Here is a 24,063-nt window from a genome sequence, read left to right as displayed (position 1 = left end):
GACAGACTTGCCTGAAGAACAGAGTCGCAGCAGGTCTGGACTCTGTAGAGTCGCTCCAGTGAAGTAACTCGGCAGCGACGAGCCCAACCCCAATGCACCCCTGCACCGAGTGGCAGGACGCAGAGCGCACCTTATCAAGAAGCAAGGTGAGAAATGCTCCAGGGGGTCCTTTGGTCCATATGGGAAGTGGGCCCCGGCTCAGAGGAGAATACCAAGCTAAAATCTAACTACTATGTTTCAGACCTGGTCTTCAGCCACATGAGGGTCCAAAGGAAGAGGTCCAACGGTGAAACAGTTCGGACTGGGTGGCGGCCCCGTGGATACCAGGTGAGCATTGCAGAACGCGAAGCCTCACAATATAAAATCCACCTGGGCGTCATGGAAACCACTAAGACCGACCAACTAGCACAGCTGTTGAGGTAGTTACGCACAGACGTGCATACAGCCAGACAGGAGACCAATGCATTCCGGAGGGAGTTGATAGTGTCAAAGGAACGGACTGACGAGCTTCTCCAACCACAGGCCAGACAAGCTCCTTTGCCTGGGAACGTTTCATCAATGACTACACCACCGACCAATCCGGTACAAATCACTCTCCCAGGAGCAGTTTCATTAGCCCCACCGGAACGCTTTACGGGGGACCCTAGAAAATACACCACCTTCATGAACCAGTGTCGACTCCATTTTCTTTGCAGACCTCGAGGCTTCCCTAATGATCAGTCGCAAGTTGCCTTTGTGCTGTCTTATTTGAGTGGCAGTTTTGCAGACTGGTTAGTACCTTTTGTCAGTCAGGATGATCCTCTGTTACGAGATTTTGGGGCTTTGCAGCACGAGATGGACAGGCTCTTCGCACGTCGTACTCAAGGACAGGCAGTAGATAATGAACTCTTGTCTCTTTGTCAAAGAAACCAGGACCTACTAACCTATATAGCAACCTTTAACAGCCTTGTGGTCGAAACAGGGTGGACGGAGGAGAAAAGGGCCACATTATTTCATCGGGGTCTATGGGGGGAGTTAAAGGACGTACTTGCCCAAGTGGTGGATCCGCCGAAAGACTGTGGAGAGTGCATCAACCTTGTGGTTCAACTTGATCACAGGTTGCAAGACCGAAGGGCAGATCGGAACAGACCTGATGTTCGCCCACTGTTTGTGCGGCCCAAAGACCAGATTCCACGAGCAACGGGCAATTCGGTGGAAGCGATGCAACTGGGAAAGGTGCGACCGCCTTTAACTAAGGCTGAAAGAGATAAGAGAAGGGAACTGCAATTATGTTTATACTGCGGAAAAGCAGGTCATTTTCTCAAAGAGTGTCCAGTAAAACCTCTAAGGAGAACTGTGGGTGCCACGGATAAGGAGGCCACGAGTGAAGAGTCGGAAAACTACCAAGCCTGGCAAATGTAGGGGTCCATTTGTCGAGCGAAGAAAGTCAACTACAGACCTCCCATTTTGCTTTGCCCGTGATTCTAATCAACCACCAACAACCGTCTAAGATGCGTTCCGTGGAGGCTTACAACGACAGCGGAGCAGTTGGGAATTATATGGACCAGGATCTTGCAGCAAAGATGGGGCTCTCCCTATGTCCTAAGTCGACCACTGAAACAGTAACCACAGTGGATGGTACAGAAATCGCTTCCGGCCCAGTATCCCAGTGCACGACAGGCCTAACCCTTCTGTGTCAATATGGCCACCGGGAATCGATTGCCTTCGACTTCATCAAGGCACCTCAGTTCCGGTTGATTCTCGGGATGCCGTGGTTGGTTGCACACAATCCGCTTATAGATTGGCGTACTCGAGAGCTGGTGTTCTCGAAAGACTGCCTCCGCACATGCTATCCCAAGGAAAGTAAGGCAACGACTACCAGTCCCTCAGTCCATGGAACCGCAGCAATGACCCTGGGGGTGGTTGGTACTCTAGCGAGTGAATATCAGGACTTTCAGGATGTGTTTCAAAAAGAACAAGCTAACACTCTACTGCCAATCAGGCCTTATGATTGCCAAATCGATCAGGTACCAGGAGCTCAAATCCCTTGTAGCCGAATCTATGCACTCACGGAACCTGAAAACCAACATTTGAAAACCTACCTTGAGCAATACCTGGCTAATGGTTTTATTCACCCCTCAAAGTCACCAGCAGCATCCGCCTTATTCTTCGTACCAAGGAAGGAGATTTGAGGACTTGCATTGACTTTCGTGCATTGAACCAAATCACCATAAAGAATCGTTACCCCCTGCCACTTATTCCGGAATTGCTGGACCAAGTCAAAGATGCCCAAATCTATACAAAATTAGATCTTAGAGGAGCATACCATCTCGTCCGAGTTAAAAAAGGAGATGAATGGAAGACCACGTTTCGCACCAAATATGGCCTGTACGAGTACCAGGTAATGCCATTTGGCCTTTTTAATGCCCCTGCTGCATTCCATTATTTCATGAACGATGTCCTGAGAGAGCTGATTTACGTCTGTGCCCTGGTATATATAGACGATATTCTGGTATACTCGGCCTCGAAACAAGACCACGTGAAGCATGTCCGCTCCGTCCTTGCAAAACTCTGCCAGCATCATCTCTATGCCAAACTCGAGAAATGTTTGTTTCATGTCACCGAGGTGGAGTTCCTCAGCTTTATTCTCCCTCCAAAAGGAATCCAAATGGATGCACATAAGGTCGATGCCATCCTAAACTGGCCAGCTCCAAACTCGTTCAAAGGAATCCAGAGCATGTTGGGCTTTGCAAATTTTTACCGCCGATTCATTCCAGGATTTTCTCAAATAGTGCATCCCATCACATCTTTATTGATAAAGTGCAACAAGAAGTTCCAGTGGACGGAAGAGGCAGAAAAGGCCTTCCAGGAACTCAAGGTGAGATTTACCTCCGCCCCGATTTTACGACACCCTCGACCGGATCTACCATACGTGGTGGAAACAGACGCCTGCAGTATGGCAATAAGTGCAGTTCTTTCGCAAAGGGACCCACAAACCGGCCAACTGCACCCGGTAGCCTTCTGGTCCCGTAAGTTCTCATCACCAGAACTCAATTACGCTATCATGGATAAGGAGCTTCTAGCTATCAAATCAGATTTTAAGGCCTGGCGGCACTATCTTCTCGGTGCCAGGCACACTATCACTTTGATAACAGATCACCGGAATCTGCAATACCTAAAAACTGCCAGGGCCCAATCTTCAAGACAGTTACGCTGGGCCCTTTTCTTCCCAGAATATGATTATGTAATCACTTTTCGACCAGGAGTCAAGAATGGAAAAGCTGACGCCCTTTCCCGCATGGGTACGGATGAACTGGTATATACAACCCCCGATCCCGTGGCTATCATTCCGAGTAACAAGGGCCTAGGCATTACAACCACGATGACTCAGGATGAATTGCGGCATGAGATCCAATGCGAGATGACTCCCAAGTTGTTACAGGAATGTGATTCGTGAGGAGAACCCTACACAATCAAGGACCAACTACCATACTTTGGAAGCCGTTTGCTTGTTCCCACAAAAGAGCTTCAGGTCCAAGTAATCTCAGGGTATCATGACTCTTTACTGGAGGGCCACCCTGGAATTGCGAAAACTTTAGCCAAAGTAAGCGAAGTTACTGGTGGCCCACGTGGTATGAGGATGTTATTCAATTCATCTCTTCGTGTGGGGTCTGTGCACAAAACAAATCATCTAAGCAGAAACCAGCTGAGCTCCTCAAGCCTTTAGAAATTCCACCTGCACCCTGGCATACTTTGTCTCTTAATTTTATCACCAATTTACCAACCAGTCAGGGATACAATACCATTCTCGTGGTAGTAGACTTATTTCGACGGGATTGGGTCCTCCGACGTATTCCATATCTATGACAGTAATCACCCCAGCTGTGCTGCTTTGGAAAATCTTTCGGCGTCTGCGTCCTGTGTCGATGACGTCGATATGCCTCCTTCGAGGACCTCCTCCGACGGCCGACGCCACTGGATCTTATAAGTAGGACGCACAACGCCCATAGCCTCAGTTCCGTTTTTTCCGCAGATGTGTTCGCTTCGGAGATCTCGGCACGCCTCGACTCTTTGGAGTTTCTGTTGTTTCTCGGTTCTTCGAACCTGTTAGTTTTGTGAAGCTTCTTCTTCGTGAAGGATGTCTACCTCGTCTTCCACCCCGCGTCCGGAATTTAAGAAGTGCGGGGACTGTGGGTCCAGGATGGCCCACTTTCTGCCATTTAAAGGTCTCCCAAACGCATCCAGCCTGGCGAAGGTTTTCCTTGAACACATCATACGCCTTCACGGGTTTCCGTCTGTGCTGATCTCAGACCGAGGTACCCAATTTGTGTCCAACTTCTGGAAAGAATGCTGCTTAGTGGCTCAAATAGACATCAGACTATCCACTAGCCATCACCCCCAAACAGATGGTCAAACAGAGAGAACGAACCAAACGCTTGAACAGTACCTACGCTGCATGTTACACCAAGTTGAAGGAAACTGGAAAGACTTGTTATGGGTAGCTGAGTATGCATATAACAATTCCCTGCACAGCAGTACGGGACAGACCCCATTCTTCACAACCTATGGCAGACACCCACGCACTTCCGAACTGGACGTTCCAGCAACACTGGAGATGCCGGCCATTGAAACCTTGCACACCATCATTTATCAGGCCTTCACAAGTGCTGTCTAACACCTACGTGAAGCCAGGGATCGCCAGAAGAAATACGCAGATCAACATTGTGAGAAAGCCCCAAACTACCAGGTGGGGGATGAAGTTTGGTTAGCTTCAAAACATGTGCCTATTAAGGGGACTCAGACTTTTCGCCCTTGGTATTTGCGACTTTTCACCATGAAGGCTATCATAAATCCAGCTGCAGTGAAACTGGCCTTGCCGGCTAACATGCATATTCATCCGGTGTTTCATGTTTCCCTCTTAAAACCAGTCTAACCAGGGACACGAATAACCATTCCACCTTAACCAGTTATGGTAAATGAGAAATCAGAGATTGAAGTCAAAAACATCCTGGACTCAAAGTATGTCAGAAGGAAACTATACTATTTAGTGGATTGGAAGGGGTATGACCCACAGGACAGGACCTGGGAGCCTTATGATTATATCCACGCGCCACACCTGATTCGGTGTTTTCATCGGGATTACCCTACCAAGCCCGGACCAGAGGGAAGGACTACCTTGAGAGGGGCCTTGGGGGGGAAGTGCTGTCACGACTCCTGCCCTTGGACTGGGGTGTCAGACCATGTGGGCTGCACCCAGTACCTCCATCAGGGCCTCGAGGGCCTTGACATTTGCCCCTAGACTCACTTGGAGTCAGTCCTGGCGCCTTTGGCACCAGGCTCATGTGAAAAGCCAATAAGCTGGGCCCATAAGGGCATTTTTTCAACAACATGGATGCTTCCACATGGCTCAGTTCCATAACTGAGTCATGCTGTCTAGCATTTTGGGTGTGGCAGGCCCAGGGACACCTGGGATACCTGCAGGTTATATAGGCCACACCCGGATTGCAGAACACGCTTCGCGTTGCTCTGCTTGCTGCAGCGTGACGTTCACCGCGGTCAGCTAGCATCTTCATCCGCACGCCCAACCTGATCTCCTGCAAGAAACAAAGATAAGACACCATTAGTATTCGCTTACCTTTTGGAATCAGCTCTCAAACTCCGCTCCAGGATCCCGATCAGTCAACATCTCGGCGGATCTCGCTCCATCAAGAAAACCGCTACCTGGGAAAAGAAACAGAGAAAACAAAATTAGTAAGCGTTTATTCTTCACATTCAATAAGCACTCGCTTACCTGCATAGAACGGCCTCCAATGCCTGCAGAAGAACGGAAGGGCTGGTTCCAACATAGAGCGCCGGTAAGCGGTTCGCTCACCACTACTCACCGATCTCCATCTTCTCGGCACGCGTATTCCGGATCAGCACCACAGCCTGCAAGAAAGACAAGATAAACAGGTTAGCACAAGAAAAGCATATAGCGCCGCGCTCCGCGCTTTCTTACCATCTCGTGCACAAACTGCGCAACATCACGAGGACAGCATCCACACCTATAAACAAAGGAAAGAGTTAAATAGAGACAATTACAAAACAAAGAACACACCATCAAGACAGACTTACCTGAAGAACGGAGTCGCAGCAAGTCTGGACTCTGTAGAGTCGCTCCAGTGAAGTAACTGGGCAGCGACGAGCCCAACCCCAATGCACCCCTGCACCGAGTGGCAGGACCGAGAGCGCACCTTATCAAGAAGCAAGGTGAGAAGTGCGCCAGGGGGTCCTTGGGTCCATATGGGAGGTGGGTGTCGGGTCAGAGGAGAATACCAAGCTAAAATCTTAACTACTGTGTTTCAGACATGGTCTTCAACCACACGAGGGTCCAAAGGAAGAGGTCCAAGGGTGAAACAGTTCCGACTGGGTGGCGCCCCCGTGGATACCAGGTGAACGTTACACTGGTGCCGGAAGGTGTTGTGTCGGACATGGCTACCCCCGAGGAAGGTGTGGGTGGGCAACTGGGTCCTGGGGCTTGTCTGTGGAGTGATGGTACACCAGTCAGGAGTCTTCTGTTCCAGCAGGGGTGGTCACAGCAACTGGACCCCTGCAAATGGCGGATGTGCAGGCACCAAATGGCAGGGCACGGTGGCAGCAGGCAGGCAGCAGCAGTTGGCTTGTGGGAGGCTTCTTGGGGATCTGGGGGCAGTAATTCGGCTTTCTGGGCAGGAGCGTGGTCTTCCGTGTGTTGTCACATGGCCAGCTTGATACGGAGTGATTTGGCATGTGAAAAAACTGCACATCAGCGTGTAATTCGAGGAAAGGCCCTTAGCGCGTAAGCAGGTATGTGACGTAACACACGCGGGTGTTTCCCTGGCACAGGTTGGGGTTCCCACGTGGGTTTCCATTGCTCAGTACATGCTTTTCTTGGAAAGCGGTGCACGTGTTTTCCAGGCGTTGGGGTTCACACGCAATTACTTCACAGCGGGTGGGTGTTGGCTACGCGTTCTTCTACACGCAAGGCTGACGGTGAGTCGCACACACTATTTTTCCCACTGCGGGTGTCGCTGTTTGTCATCTACCCCTTTTTTCCACCCATACTAGCCTGCGTGTTGATCACGTACGTATTTTTTGGGTTCCTGGCTGACACAGCGTACTGTGTGTGTTTTTTTACACGAATGTGGGCTACAGGAGTCGCTTATCTCTTTTTTGCTTCTATGCGATGCCTGTGCGTTGCGTGACACGTCATTTCTCTTAGGTGGCCACAAAATGGGACATTCATCGTAGATGTATATACGTGTTTGTTGTTTGCGCACGCTTTTGTAATGCACAGGGACGCTACCGCCTGCCTTCGTGTGGCGGACATGTTTAGGCCTGTGCGTGTCTTTGGCTGTGCGCTGGTTTCCCCTATTCGATTCCATGAATACGTGTGGTTCGCATACGTGTGGGCATTCCGTGTACTTCCCAGAAGTACATCCCCAGTTCCGCCCTTATTTTCACACGTTGTTTCCCATTCCGCGCGTTCCGCCCCGTGTTCCGCCCCCTTTTTGGTGTGTGTGTGTGTGTGTGCGATAAAAATGTGCGCTTTCGCTGTGCGCGTCATGCACGGCATTCTGGATGTTGCAATGACGTGTGCGCCTGTGTGCACCACGCACGGATTTGGTGCACATCACAGGCAAAACATGTGCAGGCCCTTCCATAAATTGTGCACGTGCGCTTGCTTTTTCACGCTTGCGCCACGATTTTCGGCGCACATTTGTTCCATGAATCAGCCCCTTGTAGTGAGAGAATAAAGAAATACCCTTCAGATAAAGTGCCAGCACAGCACTTTCTAGAATAGGAATGGGTCTGGCTCCTTGTGTTGCACGATAGGATACAATGTTGCGTGGAGGTGGTAGAGAGGCCTGAGTGCGCTGGTTCTAGCAAAAACCACATCCCTACATTTAAAATCAAAATAAAGATTCAAAGTGACCTCTAAATACTACGGGCCTGATTAAAAGTGTTTTTACAATGGCGCAATCCTATTGCAAACGCCCTGTAAATCAGGTCCAATGTGTAATGAGCTAGCTAGAACGGCAGCAACTTGGTAAGTTAGAAGAGGAAATAGTTACCTGCATTAGGAGAGCAGCGATTGCAGAAATTTGAAGCTATGTAGGAGAAAAGGTCTTCAACACTGGACTGATCTTTGTAAAGATAAGCACAAAGGGTCGCAATGAGTGTTGTATGCCAAATACACCTAACCAATGATGGGTCCAAAAATAAGCTGCTTTCAGTTGGTTCCTGCACAATGGCCACTTTTGGAAATTGTACAGGTGCCTGGTAAAAATTGCTATCCCATCCAACTTAGAACATCTGTGTGAAAAAGGGAGTAGCATTGTTGTAACGTGAGCAACGTGCTCATGCAAAGCCAGCTACCATTCAAGTCGGTATGATATGGTATTAATTGTTGTGCATTGCGCCAACTCGCAGGAGTACCATTTCAAAGCGCTAGGAAAGAAACATTACATCATATAATTGAGACAACATTACAGCACAGTGGAGGGCAGACAGGTAAGACATTATGAGAGTACACAAAATCAACAGGAGGGTGAGTTACAGAACATGTTAGGGGACGTGTGTGAAAGGTTTTCACGCTGCAGCAAGATAAGGCAATAATTCAATTCTAGTGGGGCGAATTGATACAGGCTACAAGGAGAAAGAACCAAGAGGGGACACACCAATCCTGCTTAACATTTCGAATGCTGCATCATTAATGGGTCGGTGGAGGTGCTCTCAGGATGAGAGGGCAAGTGCTGAGCATCAGGAATGAGCATATTCATGGGACTTGATAGTGAGCAGTTGACACACGCCTTTCAGGGAACGCAAGTTATCACTTAACGTAAATGCTTGGAGAGCCAAAGGTTTAGGTTCTTCTGGAGTATACCAAATATCAGTTCAGACTTCAGGTCATTGCGTAGGGTATGGTCATGTCCCCATTACTGTTTCTCATCTACCGCCATGTTTCAATCTCTTGATCCAGGTTGGAGTCAGGTTGTTGAAATTTACCTATCTTCAGAGTTTTCTTGGGAGGTATTTGGGGCTGATGTTTTAAGATATTTGGGACGTGTGCGGCTCAAAGTCAACAATATTTTGTGAGACAGACGAATGATGCCTCGGGAGGATAGCTCAGGGGCATAATGCTTGCCTTGGGAGCAAGACGAAGCAGAGCAACACAGGTTCGATCCCAGGGTCCGCACTTAGAATCCTCTGGGTATTAAGCGCATTATAAATAACCTATCATATCATATCATGCGTGAGCATAGCTGTGCGTTCTTGAAAGCATTCACCTGGGGGGGGAACCCAAGAGAAAATGAGAACTGACCTCCAGGGCCCGAGTTCATTCAACTTAGGTGCACTGTGCTCCCAAAATAAAAGCTAGGCCAGTACAGCCGAGAGCCTACACCTGAGCAGGCTTATGAAAGGCCAGTACAGGCCAGTACAGGCCAGTACAGCCAAGAGCCCACACCTGAGCAGGCTTCTGAAAGGATTGTATAGCAGCAACGGCTGTGGGTATCTTTTATCTGCCAGAAAGACTTGTGAGTCATGTGACCTAACAGCATCTGTTAGATGTTTCACACACATGTCCACCATGGCACTAAAATGCAATACTATGCCCACATGCCAAAAAGGGTGCTACTGTGAGGCTCGCCCGCTATTGCAGCTCTTTGCTGATATGAGTTTGATGGAAAATGTCAACATACAGGATCCCAGAGCCCATAGCCATGATGGAGATCTGTGTGTGGAAAAATTGCTGGCACTAGCAACAAGCATTGGGAAAGCCGAACCGTTTTGAATTGTGTGTAGGGATGGGATAGGCATTTTCCATGCACTGCCATAATGGTTCTGGCTGGCCATCAGAGGGCAACCCCTAGCAAATGGTGCTAGTGACTGGGTATATGATGGCTGTGCGTGTCAAATGCCTGTGGAAGGCCTGTGCAAAATCTGAAACTGTTGGCTTTTCCACTGCTTGCTTTTAACATGATTGAGTGCAAGCAACGGATGTAAGGGGACACATATTGCTTGCAAATCAAGTGACTGTGGGCACATTTGTTTGAGATTTTTATTTACACCAGGAGCAAATGTACTGCTACAATGAAGCTATTATGCGTCAGCTAGAAATAACAATGTGTCCCCATAACAGCACAGATCTAACTCTGCGAGATCCCAGTGGGCGTGTTCTCAGTGGGGCGGAGCAGATAGGTTGTGGGAATGGCAATGGGGATGAGCATGTGCATGGGCCATCAATGAGTGGGTAAAAAGGCAACCATCTCCCATAGGCTGTGTTCCGCCCATCACATATGTAACAAGGGGTATGCCAATTTGGATTCCCCTGCACACCTTTATACTGAGAAGTCATACTGATCAGTCAGTCAAACGTTCATTACAGATAACACACTTTATGTGCCTAAAGTTTTTTTTATGTATAATCTTCAGTAAAGATATTTCCGCGAATGTTTAAAAAAAAATGTCAAACTTAAATCTTGGAAAGTTTTTTATTATGTCGTTTTATTCGGAAGTGAAAATTCTCAACGCGTTTTCGGAAACATTTCCTTCATCAGGAGAAAATCTTAACAACTTGTTAATTTTATCACATACATGTAATTAGACTGATTTTGTTTAAAATAATGAAATACCAAGAACATGCTATTCCTCCAATCAGTATTTAAGAAAGTATCTATTGAAGCAGTCAGGATCACAAGAAAAGGTGCTGCGCATAGCAGTTATTCCAGTGCATAGCCAGAATTCGAGGCACTAGAAGAACTGGCATGTGCAACACGAGGGGATATGAGCACACACTCTTGAGTGGCTCTCATCTGTATTACATGGTGATGCAAGTTTTCAGCATGTAACATACACCATGACTGGCCACCAGGGGTCAGGCGCTCAGCCATCAGATGAGGAGATCTACAGCGCCAGGTGGTCATGCTAATGGCAGAGCTGCGCTATACAAGCCCTACTTGACATAGCATTGCATGACACAATGAAAGGAAGACTGACATGTTCTATGAATGCCTTTTTTTTCCAGTGAAATCTAACACATAATGAAATTATCGAACGGAAGAGTTACTTATGAAATCTTTAACGAAATGTTATTTTCAATAAAAGAAGTGTCATTACATTTTGGAAAAATGGTTTGAACCATTAATATGGCCTTGATCTATAGCAGGCATTTAGCCGAGTTCAAGATATTGGAAGGGAGTTGATGCCATTATTAATTTATGAGAAATTGCTTACCCTTTGCATCGAAACATTATTATATCTGTGAACCACGAAAAGTTACAAATACAATAGACTTTAAAAAGTAACTTATTCAAAAACATTTTGAGATACTTAGGGCCTGATTTGCAAAAGCCCTTTACAATGGCGCAATCTGATAGGAAAACGCTCTGTGAGTCAGGCCCTTGCTACCTCTCGGTGGCGCTATTATTTTCATGCCGCTTGTGATGCTTTTGATATGGTCTCATCAGGAAAGAGTCACGCACACCTGGTGATCACAGATCACAGCTACTCAGGCTCCAGCCCCAGAAGCTCTCCCATTAATGGTGAGGGCACTTCCTCGTGGACACATTGGTCTTTCTGTAGAAATGCTTTTGGATCACGGGAATGTCCTAGAGCACGACAAAATGGCACTCTTGTATGGCTGGAAAGTTGGAACAAAATGATAGTCCTTTGTGTCAGACACTCCTTTTATTGTGTTATATAATTGCAGAAATGTGAATATCAGCAATACAGGTGTGTGCATACAGCCACGAGAATGCGTGGCACAGCGCATCCATGCATCCTCTAGATCAGGGGTTTGCAACCTGTGGCTCCCCAGATGTGTTGAACTACTACTTCCATGAGCCCTCACCATTAACTATGCTGGCAAGGGCTGATGGTAGTTGTAGTGCGAAACGAAGGTTGCACATCCAGCCGCTAGATGAGGTGCATTTTAAAAACTGGTTTGTGTAGCATGATGTCAATATGCCATTTCGCTGTGCCAGGACATTGCAACCATCTGCACTCCATGTACAGAAGGTTTGTGGGGTGGCTCCGTAGAGTGAGCATATATGTGGCTTGATTTCCTCATGACTTTGTGCGCTCTATGATCAAATGGGGTGGAGCTCTTCCCGTTTTCTTGCTCTTAGTCTTTTGGCTGTAGCTCCTGAGATTCTATCCGGGGCTACAACCAAAAGATCAGGGGCTATAGCCCCCTTAGCCCCCCCCCTAGCAACGCCCCTGGTTTAGACAGTGGTTTAACACACAATGTGGGGGCCAGCCCTGCAAGCCATGCTGAGGGCCCCCTGCCCAATCTCACCAACAAAGCATGGGCAGCACCACACTCCGTGCTGGCCAGGATCACAGGGTATGCGCAATTCTCTTCAAATTGACTTTGCCTTTAATGTCAGTAAAAGATGCAATACTGCAGGAAGGAGCCATTTTTTTGTTTGGCTGCACCAATCCCGCCACCCACCATGCAAAAACATTCATCATGTTGACTTTGCCCTTAACACCAGTAAATCATGCAATGCCACAGTAAGAAAGCATTTACTTGCTGACTGCACGTGTACCCACCCTCCTTGTGTAAAAAAACAAATCATATTGGCCTTACCCCTTATGCAAGAAAGAACATTTCCTGCCCGACTCTCTCATTGTGCTATGACCACCCCAAACCCAAGCTCTCCTCCATGTAATAACATTCATTAAGTTGACTTTGCACAGAAATACCAGTAAAACATGTGCAAAAACCTCCATTCTTCAGTAACCCTTGCATGGGCCCCAGCCTTGTACGCACACATTCCTAGACATTCACCCACCAACCACTGTTCCAGTGGTGGCTGGTGAAGTTTTTAATTCGAGGATCGTAAACATTTCCCACAAATATGCCAGAGCAAGCGAGCATAGCGAGAGAGCCTGAATCAACCAAAAGGGGTTTGAGTTCTTTTTTCTCCCCCCTCCCACCCAACACTTTTTGGGGAATAATGGGGTAAATAATGTATTAAACTGCATACTTTCTGTGAAAAATGCAAGTCTAGCCAGCTAATAACACCTATCATGCTTGCTTTATAATAGATGCCCAGTACAATATGTCATGCCACAGTATGAAATAGCTAAACTGGCTGCAACAAAATGCCGGTCTATCTACACAATAACACTTATCATGCTGGCTTTGCTATAAATGTCCAGTAAACCATGTCATGCCAAAGTATAAAATGGCTTTACGGGCAGCAGAAAAATAGACATAATAACACATATCATGCTTGCTTTATCATGGATAGATGCCCATTAAAAATGCTGCAGTAGCACAACCAGCCCCTCATCCCCATTCACCAAAATCAGCTCCTTGGCACCCAGCCCAGCACAAACACATGTGCACAATCATTCGCACACCATTCACTCGCTCATTTACTCACATTGTTCACTCACCACTCACATGCGCACTCATACACCATACACTCGCTCATTCACAGCGCACCCAGCCCACATGCATCATACATTCATTCATACACACACACTACATAATACACCCTTGGATGCGCACACGCATACATAGAAACATGCATATATCATAAACATGCTCCATGCACAAACACAAAAACAAATGTTTTCTTAACTAATGTTTCCCAACCCAAATCTGTCTTCCTCGAAGGACTCCTCTCCAGGAATGCCTCCATCAGCTGGCTGCCTACTCCAGTCTCCAACATGCCAACAGGAACCAGGAAACAGGGAAATCTTCCTGGTTCTTGTCACACGCAGTGGAGGTGAAGCGCCGCAGCTCGATTGCATGTGCTCCAACTTCAGAAATAAATAATTTCTTACTGAAGTGCATGCTCTCGAACTTCAGAAAGAAAGGATCTCACTTCAGAAAGAGATCATTCCTTCCTTAAATCAGAGTGCACTTCTCTCTTATGCTTAACAGGGCTCCCACAGCACATAAGCACTAACATAGGTATTTCCCTGCTTGTAATTTCCATGTATTGTAAAATGAGTCTTGCTCTGTAGATGGCTACAATATGTTTTCCTCCATGAAAATTAAGTCCCTCTGTGCACATTAAAGTGCATTTATTACCCATAAATCCGACAATTGTAGCACCTCTATATTTTCAATGCTATCAAACGGCGCCAACTGTGGCCACAAGAGCTATGTAAAAAGCAAGACAACATTGTTAGAATTAATTTACTAATGACGTCTTTTTTCTGTCTCTACAGCACTGGTGACTTTTGATCCAGACACGGCCCATCCTGTGCTTGTTCTCTCTGAGCATGGCAGGCATGTGAGGTGGGGAGACAATTGGCAGAACCTGCCGGACAGCCCAAAGAGGTTCAGCGCCTCTCCATGTGTGCTGGGTAGGGAGGGCTTCTCCTCTGGGAGGCATTACTGGGAATTGAAGCTGATGCAGGAGGGTTGGGGTGGATGGTGTGTTGGGGTCGCCTTGGAGACTGTGAAGAGAGACGGGCTCGTCTCACGGTCACCTGAGGGGGGAGTCTGGGCGGTGCAGCGGGGTTATAACGGTCAGTACGAGGCTCTTACCTGCCCTTCCTCCCCGCTGTCCCCCTGTGAGAGTCCCAAGAAGCTGGGAGTGTATCTGGACTATGAAGGGGGGGAGCTGTCCCTGCACAATGCCGACACCATGGAGCATCTCTACACCTTTACTGGAACCTTCTTCCCTCAGCGGGTGTTCCCGCTCTTCTCGATTTGGGGAGAAGCAGAGCTCTTCCTTGTTTAGGAAAAGTCAGTCTCCATTTCCAGTCTCTCTTGGTTTCATGTGAATGAATGTGTTTATTTGCCCTGCTGTAGGGACCTATATAACCTGATTACCTCAAAACACTCTTAATAACAATTGCAAAAACAGTCGTCAGCATTAAGCTAATGCCCAACCAAAATAATATATTTTAGGGTCGTTCGACAGCTTACATGAGAGGGTACAATTCTAAGCAGAAGAGGGTGGAAGAGGTAAAACCAATAGACGTTTATGAACTTACAGTAAAGTTTCAATCATATTGGCCTGTTTTACTGCCTCTACAAATCATATAAGCACTGTGTTCAAAAGAATGCACAGTTTCGTTGCAAGAATCATCCTTTTTTTGTCTTTATACAAAACCTTCAGCACTACACAACATAGAAAAACACTATTAAAATCACATCATAATCACATTATTACTACAAATAAGAAAAAACTAATAAAATCCTCAATTACTATTTCATCAAATATAATTTACAATAAGCCTGAAGTCGTGGACAAGCGTCAACCAGGCCATGCAACCCAAAATATCAGGCCTGCATTTGTAACCTTTAACTAAGTTAAAGGGGACAACACAGAACATGTACCTACATTAAAAGTAAACATACCTAGGAAGGGCAACCACATCACCTTGTAGTGTATGGATTTGTGGTTTGTCTGCATATCATACACATCATAAAAAGAAGTGGTGATAACTAAGGAATCCACAACAGCAGATAACCAGCAAAAAAGCAGTGGTGTTTACTAGGCAAGAGATGACTAGGGAATCCGCCACATCACATACACAGCATAAAAGGAGTGGTGTAATCCAGGCGAGAGATGACTAGGGAATCCACCACAGCACATACCCAGCTCAAAAGCAGTGGTGTTACCCAGGCAAGAGATGACTAGGGGATCCACCACAGCACATACACAGCATAAAAGCAGTGGTGTTTACCAGGCAAGAGATGACTAGAGAATCCACAACAGAACATTCCCAGCATAAAAGCATTGGTCTAATCCAGGCAAGAACTGACTAGGGAATCCACCACAGCACATAACCAGCATAAAAGCAGTGGTGTTAACCAGGCAAGAGATGACTAGGGAATACACCACAGCACATACCCAGCATAAAAGCAGTGGTGTTTACCAGGCAAGAGATGACTAGGGAATCGACCACAGCACGTACCCAGAATAAAAGCAGTGGTGTTCACTAGGCAAGAGCTGACTAGAGAATCCACAACAGAACATTCCCAGCATAAAAGCATTGGTCTAATCCAGGCAAGAACTGACTAGGGAATCCACCACAGCACATAACCAGCATACAAGCAGTGGTGTTAACCAGGCAAGAGATGACTAGGGAATCCACCACAGCACATACCCAGCATAAAAGCAGTGGTGTTTACCAGGCAAGAGATGACTAGGGAATCAACCACAGCACGTACCCAGAATAAAAGCAGTGGTGTTCACTAGGCAAGAGCTGACTAGGGAATCCACCACAGCACATAACCAGCATAAAAGCAGTGGTGTTTACCAGGCAAGAACTGACTAGGGAATCCACCACAGCACATAACCAGCATAAAAGCAGTGGTCTAATCCAGGCAAGAACTGACTAGGGAATCCACCACAGCACATAACCAGCCTAAAAGCAGTGGTGTAATCCAGGCAAGAGATAACTGCGGAATCCACAACACAGAATTCAAGCAATGAAAAACTAATGGTAAATGGATGTCTAAGAAAAATGAGAATGGATTACAACATTACATTACATCCTAATATTTTACCAGAATTGACATTTCCGTGAAAAGGAAGCATCCAAGAGTAGGGCAACCTGCCATTTACGAGATCCTATCATCTGTTTTGGTGATACATTCTAGAGAAGGTATGGTCATCCAATCCCCCAGAAAGTCCAAACCCACTTAAACATCTGCACACTGATAATGACCTCTAGTGCAGTTAGGATGTGGGCATATTTATCACATGAAGGATACATCAATTGTTGTGCCCAAAGTTTCTGCGTGAGTGACAGGATACACCTATTACAAAGTGGGGGGTACTGCTCAGTCCTAGTGTATGACTAGTCGAACGATCATTGCAGCTGAGAATCATGCATTTAGTCCCACCAACTCATCGCAGCCATCTGTGTTTGAGTGCTGCTAATTCAAGCAATCCTTGCAGCAATCACCAGCAATCTCCTTTTGCCACAAAGAATACCCGTGGTTGACAGCGATGCTACTCACTGGCGGCTCATGTGGACATATGTTCATTTTCTGTAAGCCAGAAGATGTTCCCAAATGTGTACAAGTGTGGGCAAGATAACTTGTCTGTCCAGAAAGGGGACAAACTAGAGTTCATTCATGAAGGAGTGGGTCTCAACATGAGAGCTGAGGAAAACTGTAGCACCAAATTCAGTTATCTGTTACAAGCAGGGTTGCCCTACAATGGAATTCACCAGCATAGATGTGTTACAGGTGTGTTGCTGAGCATATGACTAAGAAACGCTTTTTGAAGACGTTATCAGTTCATCTGGCGTGGGCACCACTTTGCTGACCACAGACTGAGTATGAAGTCTTCTGGGAGCTCAGAACTGGAACTGAATGACACATTCAATGACTAAGAATAGAGTCTCTCCCTCCCAGGTGAAGTCAGGACGTCCGAACATGAACTCGGAGTGGTACAGCAGTATATCCTCTAAGCCTGCATGTTAATATTACATAAACTGGACAGGAAAAGAAAAGGAGGGATTGAGAAGTGTCATGATTACCTTCAATATATTTTAGACTTCCGAAATAAGAATTTGGAAATCTTAACATTAAGAGAAGGTTCCGATTTAAATTGGTTGGCGATGCATTGGGTCTGAAGTGAACAAGTACAGCAGTGGACCACTTCCTGTGCAGTGTCTTTTGATTCTTGCAGAAAAGGTAGTTTGACCCGGCCCTGAGCACAAACAGACGTGAGGACTAACTGAAGTGCATGGGTTTCAAGGCACAGTGTCCATTATTACTACATAGCACACTTCAGAGAGAGAACTTGATATGCGCTTCTTATTGAACCGGGCATACATGTGATACAGACACACACACACACACACGTGTGACGTATGTATGATGTGTATTATATATGTTCATATATATTTCATATTTGCAATGTATTACCTATATTTGTTAGGCATCACATAACTACAAATAAGGTATATTATATGTGGGTATATGATATATATACAGGATCCCTATATATATCATATATCCGCATAACTATATTTACCTTATGGGATGATTTATATGTGCTACGAGCACATATATGTAAACCTAACCTCAACATTTGTTCCACAAAGAACAAGTATAGGACCTGTGCATCTCTAGAGCATGTACTATGCACATGCAAGGCTCTTTCCAGGGCATGTCGGATTGAATGCGTGCTACACACATACTTTACATGCCTGCACGCAGGCACCCTTGATTGCTGCTCGGGATGCCACAGGCCGTCGCTGTAGCGGGTGGTGTCTGCTGCAGCACCAGCCATTGGGGTGTATATGTGTCGCATCTGCAACATTTACAGTCCTCAAAATAGGTGTAAAAACAAACGTGAAGGCAACGCAGGCAGAGGCTACACTGAAAGCTCGGGCGGCGGCCTGTTCTGAAATGCACCTTGAATGGATGTTCTCATCAGACCAGCTTACTCTGGCCATGGAAGTGTGACATATTGCAAGGTCAGCATAAAACCACCGGAGATGCCAGACCAGGCCCTACTGGGCCATAGAGGGGGCTGCACTGTATAGTAAGAAGGAGTAACCGCTTGCTGCCAGATGGAATGGTAGATCTCTAGTTGAACTTCAGAAGCAGCACTGTTGCTCAGCCTGCCAGGGCAAACAATGTAACAATCCAGTGGTAGTTTAGTGTGGTGTAGAATGTGCCCACCACCGCAACGATGTCAGCCAGAGAGCCGGTTTGCCCTGTGTCCTAGCCGAACCTACGCGGCTATTACATGGTATGAGTTAATGCGATGTTTCTCAATCGAGACAGTGCTGCACAAATCACTACTCCATTAGTTTGCAAAAGTGTATGGAGTGTTTTGCTGTTGTGCAAAATCTCAACTGCTCAATCCCTGTTGTGCTACAAAAGTTACTGGGGGTCACAAAATGGCAAGAAATAGGGTGTCATTTTCAAACCTGTAACGGCAAGGGATTAGCCAGGGCATTGATGAAGCCGTTTGGGGTCAGAATAGGGGCACGCAACGGATTTAACATTCCCACCGTGTATACCTCCTCCACCTGGAGGAGGTACATGCTTTAGGCAGAATCTATCGTGTGGGTGGTCTGCCATGCATTAATGGCGGGCAGCATTTACATTACAGTCTCCTAAGAAAACAGACAGTAAACACAAGACTCGAAGGCGAGCTCTCCTGCTTACACTCTGCACTTTTGAACTCCATTTTGCAAATGTGGAAAATTGCCTGGAGTGACTGACCAGCACATAACAGGGTTCGGAATTGCCAGGAGCTGGGAGCTATTAACCTTCTGGTTATACCCAAGGGGAACCTAGTTAGCTTTAAAGCACATGCTACCATGAGCTGCTTGTGACTTCATCGGCAAGTGGTGTCATGCAAACATAGCTATGTAAAATAACTGTGTAGGTTTGGGAATGTGTACACAAGTGAATAATTGACACTCCTAAAACACATTCAAAGCATATTGGATAACATATAATGGAAAACGTTAGAGTTGGCATCTTATGCACCAGTTAGATTTGCTGTGCACTATGTACTAGCTCCTGTTTCCCCAGACGTATCTTCTGCCTAGCAGGGGATGACTGATACCCAGGAGCTGCTTTCCTGGTCGACAAAGCCTAATTTCGACTCCAGCATCAGTGCTGATGTAGGCGATCCTCTTCATGCAATTACCACTTTTGGTAAAATGACCCCCATAGTGTGAAAGTAAGAGGTGTAACAAGTAGCAAGTGCTGCATGTGCTGAAGCGGGCACACCGACCCCCCAACATTGGTCCAAGAGCACCAACTGGATGTACGTTGTTGAAGATATGCAACACATTAAAAAGGGTAGCTTCAGAAATTCAGAATATCTGGCAATTTAATTGAACAGTGAACGCATCTGCCATTGAATGCTGAATGACTGATCATTCTAAGATCGTGTTTTGATAAATCTGATTCAAATATAAACCTTCATTGGCAGATTAATGGTTAATGCATTTAGATTTTAAGCTGCAAAAAAGTTGATTACACAGCGCGACAATCTTTAAAATGATTTTTACAATGAAGATCACTGCATAAGAAAAAAAATTAAGCACCTAATTATAGCGGGCAACCAAATGAGTATACATATGTGAACTGATAAATCATATATATGATCGTGATTAATAACAAGTAGGTAGAAACATATGTCATGTGATTGTATTTAATGCCAAATACAATTTGATATGCACATTACTTATAGAAATGTATACTTAAAGAAGAAATTGTGAAGGTGTCTGTTACTTTCTTGCTATAGACTTTTATCTGATTATGTGTAAAAAAAAAGAAAAGTCACAAGCAATGTGCTTAATATAACCATTAATGTGCAGTTATTATCTTCTAATATGATATTCGCATGAGCGTTTGTGCCTCGATAATGTGTAGAACAATTCTACCAGTCCATATTGAGTCATATAGTCCTCATTTGAGTGCCTTATTGCTATTAAGTTGTGAAGCAATGTTTGAAAATGCATTTCTCTGTATTCTTTTTAGGGGGTAAATAAACAAAGCAAAATAGTTTTGCATTGTACCCAAAGCGACGGGTGATAGGACCTTCGCCGGTGCCGCCGTCGCTCTCGTCCCCTTTGTCGGGATCCCTCCCGTGGGAACGGGCCTCTTCGACGGCCTTGTCGAGGCCCTCTAAGACTTCTACCAGCTCCTCCTCGGATGCTGTGTCCGTGTCCTCAATGGCCAGCACCCCCCCACCCCCCTCTTATTCCGCCGGGGTCTTCACAGCGGTCTTTTCGATGGGTCTGAAAGAGGCTTGCCTCCGCGGAGGCAGGGAGACTCTGGGCCCGAGGTCGCCTCCACTGGTGTAGCCTCCACAGGCTGCACCAGGGCCACTGCGACTTCCTCGATAGAGGCCTTTGCCGGGTGAATCAAGGCCTTTACCACCTTCAGTGGGCCTGTGGCCTTCACCTTGGGGGGAGGGTCACTGCCTCGCTCCCCCTCGGCTGGATCCTTCGAGCTCGACCGGGGCCTCTCTAGAAGCTTCGCCAGGTTCTCGGCCTTCCTCTTCCCTGAGCCAGAGCGTTGGCTCATGGTTGATGTCGCTGGAGAGGATGCGCCCTGCCTGGCAGCCGAGGAGTCCGACCGTTCGGTGCTCACGGTGTCCGCGGACTCGCGATGCTTTGCCTTCTGTTGGGCCCCCATCGCCGGGGCGCCCTCACAGGACTTAGACTTCTTCTTCTCACCCGACAGACTCTTTCCTTCCAGCCAGTTGGAGAGACAAAGGTGTCGGTCCTTGGTGGTCCGTTCCGACATGTTCCTGCAAAACGCAGTCCTTCTCCACGTGCGTTTTGTCCTCATGAAGGCAGTAGAGACATTTCGAGTGTTCAACCTCCTTCAACACATTCTGCAGCTGGCATCCAGGGCAAATCCTGAACGGCTTTCCGGGCGTCGAGCTTCCCTTCTCCTGGGCCATGTTCGGGTAGGCCGCAGAAACTCCTGGACTCCTCCAAGAAGCGTAACTTGACGAAATCTTCACCCTTGGGGGGGGCGTAGGAAAATCTGACACGGATCCCCGTTAATCGGATGCAGAGACGGTGGAGCTTGAGGCTCTATTTGACCGAAAAATGAGTAATTCTCTTTGAAAAAAACGTGAAAACGCAGCAAAAGCTCGAGAGCTAAACACGAGGACTCCCAACACTTGAGTGTGCGGTAAAAAAAAATCTGAGGATGGCTGCCAGAGGCGGGGCTTAGGGAGAGGGCAGTCATTGGCTGGGGGCAGTATGACCCAGAGACCAGTGATTGGTTACTACTGAGAAAGACAGATCAGAAACGAAACTGATACTGATTTTTTCTTTACCGAGGATTCCCGGCCTGACGACGGGGAATATTCATGAGCATGTGAATCCATGCCAGACCCATGCTGGAGAACAACAGTTACAGGTAAGTAACTTGTTCCATCGTTCCCATCCCTCTACAAGATGTTCCCATAAGAAATACAAAAAAAATAAATCAATTCTATCCAATGGGCACCACTTTCAATGGGCAATAGACCACCAACAGACATGGAATTTCATAGACCGTATTCCGTCATTGTTGCAATGAAGGCATTAATTACTCTGTCAACTACAGTATACTTTGCTTTATGTTTACATGAGTACAATGTAATGTTCAAATCCCTATTTTATTATATTAATGTGATGAGCTCAAAATGAACGTTACACATACAAAATAAACATAGTTAAACAATTCACTAATGTATACAAAATTACATAAAATCTATAAAAACTATTGAAATGAAGCTTGATCGGAGCAGGTCAATGCAGTAAAAAGTTTGGATTCCTCTTCTTTTTGCCTGCTGGCAGTCTCTCTCAGCATCTCTGCGTTTACATCAGTACCCATTTCTTACTATGACCACTCTTAAGCATGAAGTACGGTGACCGTGTTTCCCTGGTAGGCCAACTGTATGTTTGTCCAAACCAAGATATTCTCCTTGAAAGTTTAACAGCAAACCCTTTACCCCGATATGTTCCACCGCCTCTTGCCCTCCACCCTGCACAGGCCCAGTGGGGAACTAGGGCAATACCAGAAGGGCCTAACCGGCAGACCAGTGTGGGCCCGCTTCTGTAGGCCAAGGTGGACTAGTTTGCTGGCTTAGTGCAATTAGTCAGTAGTTCGGCCTATGCCACTAGTCCACTATGCTTTAAAATCACTTTATTGCCATAACTATCGTCAACATTTCACCGGGGATGATACTCAGACAATTAGTCCCGAAAAATGACAATATGGACTATATTATTTTTGGTGTATCTGCCTATTGGTTGCACCAGCCGAGCACTGCCGCACGCCACTGTGATACAATGAATGACAACGTTGTAAAGTAGTTTAATATTTTATTTGTGTATGAGCACTTAGAATGTTTATGTCTAACATAAGCATGCTTGGCTTCTAGCCTAGAAGTGTATTATTTTGTACACATTAATATTGTATGACCATCATATTGGAATTTGAGCACCCCATTGAAATTGTTCAGGGTGTAGGTACTCCTTTAAGCATCCTAGAATGTCCCTTGTCTTCTTTTTGTCTCCCTGTCTGGTTTAACTCCCCTCATTTGACTTCTGCTCCTTTCCTCCCATCTCCTTCTGGATTTAGCTTTGGAAAATCACAGCATAGTCCTTACATGCTGCCAAACAGGCCAGCTCCCCCCCCTGGAAACTGCTGCAAACACTTAAAGAAAACAGGTGGCGCGCAGTGAGACATCATTGTAATACATTACAGTCATTTAACCAAACGCCAGCTCAAGGAAGGCCAACTATCTTCCCTCTCTACCTCCATAAAGCTGCAGCATCGTATTCAATCAGCCAAAACAGCAGTGTTCGAATCAGCTTGGGGCCTTGACCTCAAGCATCTGCTGCTTTGCTTTTAGCATATAGTAGTGATATATCAAGCATATATACCTTAAAGATTTTATATTGATGTAAAATAGAAACATTAGCCTGATACAAAGAAAATGTAATGTACACAGCAAACATACAAAGGCAGAATTACAGTATGATTTTTTTTGTGTTATGGTTTACTGCTGCAGTTGCTTCGAGGCGCTCTGTCAAATACGTTATTATGTTAAGGTATGAATAGTTTGATAAATAATATACGCAGGGTCTTACTCCGTTAAAATGAAGATTTGCTAGTAACGAACATTTGACTCACGATATAAAATGCACCTGTGTTGTAGGGCTGTAAGACTTTAAAAAAAACACAATTGGGGGTCGTGGGAGAAATATGCAAACATTAAAAGAGAGGTGTGTTGCGAAAGAATCAAATGTGAAAAATATGTCTTACCCATACGTGTTGTTTCTTTGTGCATGATAATCGTGTTAAGTGCTTCCCATGTGCTTTAACTCCATTACTATTTTAAGGTAAATCTAATAAAGGATTTGTTAAAGAAGCATTGTTGTCAGTCTCTTTATTAATCAATATACACGAGCTCTGGACCTGATTTACAGAAAAGTTTTCAATGTGACTTTCCCATGTTAAAGTATTTTTGTAAATCAGGCCCTGAATTTTAGGGAGTGATGACAAATACACACACAGCCATCTGGAATGCAAACAAAAGGGATGTGGCTGCAGCTTGCAGGTAAATAATAAAACATATACACACAACAGAGCCA

General features: G+C 46.0%; 1 protein-coding gene across 1 annotated transcript in view; it reads left to right on the top strand.

Moving 5' to 3' along the window:
* The window catches only part of LOC138582148 (E3 ubiquitin-protein ligase TRIM39-like), a 252,937-nt gene extending 229,097 nt beyond the window's left edge, over positions 1-23,840 (top strand). Inside the window, exon 6 of the mRNA XM_069653177.1 lies at positions 14,191-23,840. Coding sequence (XP_069509278.1) covers positions 14,191-14,708 — 518 coding nt within the window. The 3' untranslated portion in view covers positions 14,709-23,840. The remainder of the gene's footprint in view (positions 1-14,190) is intronic.
* The last annotated feature ends 223 nt before the right edge of the window (positions 23,841-24,063 follow it).

Source organism: Ambystoma mexicanum, chromosome 3q, assembly GCF_040938575.1.
Source record: "Ambystoma mexicanum isolate Mex_15411 chromosome 3q, UKY_AmexF1_1, whole genome shotgun sequence".
Taxonomy (NCBI): domain Eukaryota; kingdom Metazoa; phylum Chordata; class Amphibia; order Caudata; family Ambystomatidae; genus Ambystoma; species Ambystoma mexicanum.
Note: the sequence above shows the minus strand (reverse complement) of the source record. Positions and strands in the feature narration are given on the sequence as shown.